A 7585-nucleotide genomic window follows, 5' to 3' on the forward strand; every position below is an offset into this window, starting at 1 on the left:
CAAAACCTCCCTCCCTCCTCCCTCTCCCTCCTTCCACCCAGATGTGTCCCCTCCATTTTCTTCTTTTTTAATGTAGGTGTTTATGCTATAAACTGCCCTCTTAGAATTGCTTTTGCTGCACCCCATAAGGTTTGGTATATTATATTTTTATTTTTTTTGTCTCAATATATTTTCTAATTTGCCTTTTAATTTATTCTTTAACCCTTGGTTATTCAAGAGTGTGTAGTTTAATTTCCACATAATTGTGAATTTTTCAGTTTTCTTTCTGCTGTTGATTTTTAGTTTCATTCCATTATGATCAGAAAATATATTTGGTATGATTTCAACCTTCTTAAATTTGTTAAAACTTGTTTTGTAACCTAACATGTGATCTATCCTGGAGAATGTTCCATGTTCATTTGAGAGAAATGTGTATTCTATTGCTGTTGGGTGGAACAATCTGTATATGTCAGTTAGGCCCATTTGGCCTATAGTATTGCTCAAGTCCTCTGTTTCTTTGCTAATTTTCTATCTGGATGTTCTACCCATTTTTGAAAGTGGGATATTTAAACCTCCTGCTATTATTGTGTTGCTGTCTATTTTTTCCTTCAGTTCTGTCAATGTTTGCTTCATATATTTGGGTGCTCTGATGGTAGATGTATATATATTTATAATTGTTCTATTTTATTGGTGAATTGGTTCTTTTATCATTATATAATGGCTCTATCTTTTGTGACAGTTATTTACTTGAGTCTATTTTGTCTTTTATAAGTATGGTCACCCCTGCTCTTGTTTGTTTACCATTTTGCATGGAATATCTTTTCCCATCCTTTGTTTTCAGCCTATGTGTGTCCTTAACTCAAATGTGAGTCTCTTGTAGACAGCATGAAATAGGATGTAGTTGTCTTATCTATTGAGCCACTCTATGTATTTTGACTGGGGAGTTTAATCCATTTACACGTAAAGTAATTACTGATAGGAGAGGACTTACTGTTGCCATTTTGCTAATTATTTCTGTGTCATAACATTTTATCTCTCTTTTTTCTTTCACTATTTTCCTTTGTGTTTCACTGATTTTTTTTTTTTTTTGGTAGTGACATTCCTTGATTCCTTTCTCATTTTCTTTTGTGTATTTTCTTTAGGTATTTTCTTTACAGTAACAATGGGCTTACATAAAATATCTCATAATTATAACAATCTATTTTAAGCTAACAACTTCAATCACATACAAAAACTCTACTCTTTTACCCCCCTAGACACTTTATTGATGTCACAATTTTCATCTTTTTATATTATGTATTCATTAACATTTTATAATTAGTTATTTTTATACTTTTGTCTTTTAACTTTTATACCACAATTAAAAGTGATTTATTTTACACACCACCATTACAGTATTAAAGTATTCTGTATTTGCCTTTATATTTATCTTTACCAGTGACATGTATATTTTCATATGCTCTCATATTGCTGTCTAGTATCCTTTTGTTTTAAATTGAAGGATTCCCTTTATCATTTCTTGTAAGGCAGGTCTAGTAGTAATAAAATTCCACAGCTTTTGTGTGCCTAGGAAAATCTGTTTTTCTTTCATTTTTGAAGAACAGTTTTGCCAGATATAGTATTCTTGGGTGACAGGTTTTTAAATTTTTTTCTTTCAGCACTTTGAATATATCATCCCACTCCTTCCTGGACTGAAAGGTTTCTGCTGAGTAATCCACTGGTCGTCTTGTATACAAGGTGAGACTCTTTTCTCTTGCTGATTTTAAAATTTTCTTTTTCTTTTTTGACTTTCTACAATTTGATGTTTACTTCTTGGGTTTATCTTAGTTGGAGTCTGTTAGACTTCTTGAATTTGGATATCCATTTTTTTCCCCAGATTTGGGAAGTTTTCAGCCATTATTTCTTCAAAAGCTTTCTGTCCTTTTTTCTTCTTCTGAGACTCTCATAATGTGTACATTTATCTGCTTGATGGTGTCCTGTAAGTCCCTTAGTCTTTCTTCACTCCTTTTTGTTTTTTCTTTTTGCTCCTTTGATGATAATTTCAAATTACCTGTCTTCAAGTTCACTAATTCTTTCTACTGCTTGATATAGTCTTCTGTTAAACTCCTCTAGTGAATTTTAAAATTTAGTTATTGTATTCTTTATCTCCAAAATGTGTTTGGTTCTTTTTTATGTTTTTTTTTTAATCTCTTTGTTGATATTCTCATTTGTTCGTACACTTTCCCGAGGTCACTAAGCATCCCAGGAGCCTTTGTAAGATACAGATTCTCATACCCTATTGGCAGAGAGTCTGATTCAGTAGGTACAGGGTGCAGGCTGGAAAGCTGTATTTCTTAAAGGTCTTCCAGGTGGTTCAGATGCATATCCAGGTTTGGAAACCACTCCCAGTGAAGACTGCCTTCAATCCCTTCCACTTCCCGGCACTGTTCAAGGTGCCATTATCTGCTTAGCAGTACTCTACCTTTCTGTATCATTTGAGGGCTCTTGAAAACTTCCACCCCCAGGCAGCCTCCCTGGGTTGAATCTTGTCTGACCATAGGTTTCTTATGACTGTCCCCAGTTCTCCTTACCCCAAAGTGTGCCTACACTTTCCATTTGTATATTAATTTCATATTTCCATTCTGTTGGTCTACTTTCTGAGTCTTAGGCTATCATTGCCTAGAGAACTTTTGGACTAGGTCTGGCCCTTACTACCTCATGGTGACAAAAAAACAGTGAGTGTAGCAGGGATGAAACTCTGGAGACTCAGGTTCAAGCCTCTGTTCTTCTAGGGTCTGACCTCAGACAAGTTGATTTCCCACTCTGGGCCTCAATTTCCTCATCTGTGAAATGAAGGGTGTATAGATGGCCTCCATGATCCTTCTCTTTAGGCTCTAACTTTCTCTTTTCTCCTCTTGTGCACTCCACAGGTGAGGACGTGGAATTCCAGAGACCCTCCTGAAACTCTGCCCTAAATCTAAGGAACCAAAGCATTCACGAGTTCCTCTTCCACCTCCTTTCCCGAGAGCAGCTATGGCCCTGAGTGATGTTGATGTGCAGAAGCAGATTAAGCAGATGATGGCTTTCATTGAGCAGGAAGCCAGTGAAAAGGCAGAGGAAATAGATGCCAAGGCTGAGGAAGAGTTCAACATTGAGAAAGGACGCCTTGTGCAAACCCAACGACTGAAGATTATGGAGTATTATGAGAAAAAGGAGAAGCAGATAGAGCAGCAGAAGAAAATCCAAATGTCCACCATGAGGAATCAGGCAAGGCTGGAAGTTCTAAGAGCCCGAGATGAGCTTATCTCAATATTGCTCAATGATGCAAAACTGAGACTCGACAGTATTGTGGAGGACACAAAAATCTACCAAGAGCTGCTGGATAAACTAGTGCTCCAAGCTCTGCTCCGGTTGCTGGAGCCTGTGATGATTGTGCGTTGTAGGCCACAGGACCTCCTCCTGGTGGAGGCTGCAGTGCAAAAAGCCATCCCTGAATACATGATGGTCTCCCAAAAACATGTGAAGGTCCAGATTGATCAAGGGGCACACCTGGCTGTGAATGCAGCTGGAGGCGTAGAGGTCTACAGCAGTGATCAGAGAATAAAGGTTTCTAATACCCTGGAAAGTAGATTGGATCTCTTAGCCCAGCAAAAGATGCCAGAAATACGAATGGCTTTGTTTGGAGGCAATGCCAACAGAAAGTTTTTTATGTAAGCCTCTGGGAAGTGAAGCTCATGGTGAACTGCTAAGCCAAAGCGACAAATTATTTGGGCAAAGGAAATGAGTAATGTTTTCTTCTCTCTGATACTCTGATATTGTGCTATCTTCTTTCATGAAATACCTTTTGGATAGCTAAAGGCATTATAAAGTATGAACTTTGGAATAAAGCCCAATTTAAGGCTCAAAATTGAAATCTAGTTCATTCATACATACCACAGCTTCTGGTTTGTTCTACAGTCTGGAATGAGAGTGAAGATGTCTGCTTTTTGGCTTGGCCTTGGGTGAACTGTGAATGGTATTCTTGGCCTGTGGGTCTAGGTGCTCTAAGATTTTTTAATATGCATGGGAAGTGTGTCTTCTTTTGTTTTAGCTTCAGTATCTGTACTTATGTTATTTCTTGAGATTTAGAGGTCTTCCTCATGTGTACAGGGCCAACTTAATGGGCATATGACCAGCATAGTTACACAGGGCTCCATGCTCAAAAGTACCCGGCCCTTGGGGTTTAATGCTCTTTGGCCACTGCCTTGAAATTTCTAATTTTATCTTTGCATGTGTGCTTTGTAAGTGAAGCCTGATGGGACATTGGAGCATGCAAGTCTCCAGGGGCTTGGAACCTTGGCTCATGCATAGCACCGACTCCTGAAGCCTACCCACCTCCTCAGGATAGGTTCTTGGCCACTCACTTCCCAGCTCCCTGGTGTCCTGAGGCCCTGCCTTCCCCTGCCTCACCCAGTGAACATTGCTGCCCTCTGCCATTGACAAGGGCCTGGTGTGCATGCTGGGAGGTCAGAGTGGGGTGTGTGTGCTCTGGGGACTTTCAGGGCCAGGCAGGATGGTAGTTGTCCCTACCCAAGGCTCCATGGCAGAACATTGCTGCCCTCTGCCATTGACAAGGGCCTGGTGTGCATGCTGGGAGGTCAGAGTGGGATGTGTGTGCTCTGGGGACTTTCAGGGCCAGGCAGGATGGTAGTTGTCCCTACCCAAGGCTCCATGGCGCATTCAGTAGGCATCTCAGCAAAGGTGAGTCTCTTGCCCACTAGACACTGAGCACATCCTGGTGTAGAGTTTTAAAGGCCCTGGTAGTCACCTGCCTGCTGTGGGGCAGCCAGTTCACTAGAAGAAGAAATGCCTGGCTCTATTCCTGTGATCCTGGCCCAGGCAGAGTGTGTATGTTGGTGGCTGGTGGGAAGGGGAACCCAGCAACTGTCAAACTTACTGGACCCAAGTCTCAGAGCAGGATCTTCAGGAGCTTATGAATGTCTGCACTTAGCTCACAGAGTATCCCTGTACCTGGCGGAGTGCTCCCTTGGATATTTTAATGCCTGGGGGGACTTGGGCTTGTCTCTTCTGGCCAGCTTAAGGCACTTTCAGGGAGAAGCCAAGAAACACAGATTGTGTAATTTGGGTGACTCTGAATATTGGTATTGCACAAAATAAAAATGAATGGTAAAATTTATACTAATAATGTAAAATTTTAATTTTTATTTCCTTAGGAAGACATTAAATAGCAAGTAAACACTATGAAAAGTCAAGAGAGAGACTGCAGAAGAAAGGAAAAAGTTTTATGTTTTAGTGTCTTTAATGGCACTTTTTTTCTCTTTTGAACAAAGTATCTCACATTTTCATTTTGTACTGGGCCCTGCAGGTTCTGCATGTGTATGTGTGACTTAAAGTCTCATCTCTGACTGAGTATGCTTTATTTATTAAAATAAAGGTTTTTTGAAAAAAAGAAACCCCAAGCAACTCTTTGGCCTGTGTGTTAGGACTGTGTGAGGAACAGCAACCCCATTGCATTCAAATACAAAGTAGGGGACAGGTTGTCAGTAAACAGAAGTGTCTAACAGAACCTAGTGGCAGTAATCTCAGGAGAGGGCTGGAATTGGGACTCAGAAAGCCATCCAAAATCCTCTCTATGTCCATTTTATTTTTTTCTTTGAAGAGTGACATTATCTACTGTCCAGTTTATATTTTTATTTAATTTTATTTATTATCTGCTTTTTGGTGGCTGGCAAGTAAGGGCACTGTCCAGTTTAAATGGTGGCATAAACATGCCCCACAATTCCAAAGTTCATATGTTATAGTTACAGAAACAAACTGGCTTCTCTGAGAGTCAATTCTATTTTCTTGGGAGGGAATCCATCTGGCCCAGCTTGGGTCAGATGTCCATCTATGGTCCAGTTGGTATCAGAAGGCAATTCCCAGGAAAAGAAAAGTCTGTCAGCAGAACAGCCTCCTCAAAATGTGTCTTCTATGTGGGCTCTTTTGAGTTACAAATTCAGTTATTCAGTGAACATTTTCTAAATGCCAGTGATGAACTAGGCAATGTGCTGGGTGCTGGGCTGCAGAGAATAAAATCTGGTCCTGCCCTTTAATTGGTCATACTCATGTAAAAAGACAGTGGTGGTAAGTGCCAGGCCTAGTGGCCATATAAAATACCATGGGAATACCGCGACAGGAAGGGAGGGTCACAGCAGGCTTCCTAGGTGTTGGATAATTGGTCATACTCATGTAAAAAGACAGTGGTGGTAAGTGCCAGGCCTAGTGGCCATATAAGATACCATGGGAATACCGCGACAGGAAGGGAGGGTCACAGCAGGCTTCCTAGGTGTTGGAGATCCAGCTGGGGAAAGCACTCCAGGCAAAGGGGAGAGCACTGCAAAGGCCCCGAGGTGTGAAAAAGCAGGGTGTGTTAAAGGACCTGCTTGTTGTCAGTGTGAGGAGATGAGGGGTGAGGGGAAGGGACCACAGATGCAGCTGGAAGGATGGCTGTGGCCTGATTACGTGGTGTTGCCACGCTCTGCTGGGGAGTTTAGACTTACCTCTCGTGGGAGGGTGGTGAGGGGGTCATTGAAGGGCCTTAAATAGGAGTGAAACAATGAGAACTGAACTTTATAAGAGATTATTCTAGTGTCACTGTATGTGGAGGACATATTAGAGGTGGGGAGACACTGGAGGCAGGACACCTGTCAGGGGAGCTACTTAACAGCCTTGTTGAGAGATGATAAGTCATCTGCCCAGCTCTTTTGTGAGGCAGGTGAGATGCACCGATATGTAGGCTGGGAGAGACTAGAATCAATGACCTATGTCCTATCCACTCCCTTCTCCCCTCCCCCAACCCCAATACATTTTCTTCACTTGTCCAGAGCTTGAGGCTTTTTCACAGTTTCCAATCATCTCACAGTATTTTCTTGTCTCCCGACCCTTGGGCCTTCGCCCTTCGCCCTTCTCTCGTAGCCACCATTCCAGGCTCAACAAGCATCCCCTTCCCAGATGACCAGGCCCCTAGACACCTCCCCTCCTGGGAGCTCAGACCCTACTTCCTGCTGTAACCCGGGACTGTCTGACCCCACGGCCTCCCGCAGCCCTGGCCTTTGAGCAGCTTCAATCTGTTGTCAGCCCCCAACAGGAATTCATCTCCAAAAAAGTGGACAGTCCTGTTGGTCTTATGAAAGGTTTTTGGAAGTTGAGGAGAGGTTTGCATAGTATCTATGAGGCAAACTTTCCCCTCAGTCCCGTTTAAACCTACGTCTTCCCAACTTTCCTCTCTCCGGGAGCTGCCACCCACTATCCCTTTCTCCCCAGCTTTCTCCTCCTCAGCCTCTCAGCCCTGTGGGTTCCAGTCTCCTCCCTCACCACGTACCCTCAGCAGAACAAAGACAGGGCGGCTAACGAAGCCCTGGCTGCCCCCAGCCCCTGGCCACAAGGACCGTGCCTCTCATTGAGGACTTGTGGTGCACTGTCCTTAGTCACGGCTGGCTACCTCACCTGCCTGTCCCATCCTCCACACGGCTCCACGTGGCCCGCATCCTTGCTGCCTTGTATGTTGGTGCCTGACATGGGGTGTGCACACAGTAGGTGCAGAACAAGCATTGATGGTTGTCACACTCTTCTCTCCAGGCCTGGCTCT

At 42.8% G+C, this 7585-nt stretch overlaps 1 protein-coding gene across 2 annotated transcripts; it reads left to right on the plus strand.

Moving 5' to 3' along the window:
• Positions 1–2991: 2991 nt before the first annotated feature.
• Positions 2992–3791, plus strand: ATP6V1E2 (ATPase, H+ transporting, lysosomal 31kDa, V1 subunit E2). Of its 2 annotated transcripts, XM_008580428.1 has the most exons (2): positions 2992–3266; positions 3357–3791. In XM_008580428.1, exons 1-2 carry the CDS (start codon positions 2992–2994, stop codon positions 3670–3672), a joined length of 591 nt encoding a protein of 196 aa, XP_008578650.1. In that variant the 3' UTR covers positions 3673–3791. The 2 variants fall into 2 exon arrangements, with proteins under 2 accessions (XP_008578650.1, XP_008578648.1); XM_008580426.1 differs by having other exon boundaries at positions 2992–3791.
• Positions 3792–7585: the final 3794 nt, after the last annotated feature.

This window comes from Galeopterus variegatus, unplaced genomic scaffold, assembly GCF_000696425.1.
Source record: "Galeopterus variegatus unplaced genomic scaffold, G_variegatus-3.0.2 Scaffold2089, whole genome shotgun sequence".
Classification (NCBI taxonomy): Eukaryota; Metazoa; Chordata; class Mammalia; order Dermoptera; family Cynocephalidae; genus Galeopterus; species Galeopterus variegatus.

Bases quoted from the DNA above. Each gene is read 5' to 3' on its own strand.
- ATP6V1E2 (XM_008580426.1), top strand. From the start codon at position 2,992: ATGGCCCTGAGTGATGTTGATGTGCAGAAGCAGATTAAGCAGATGATG.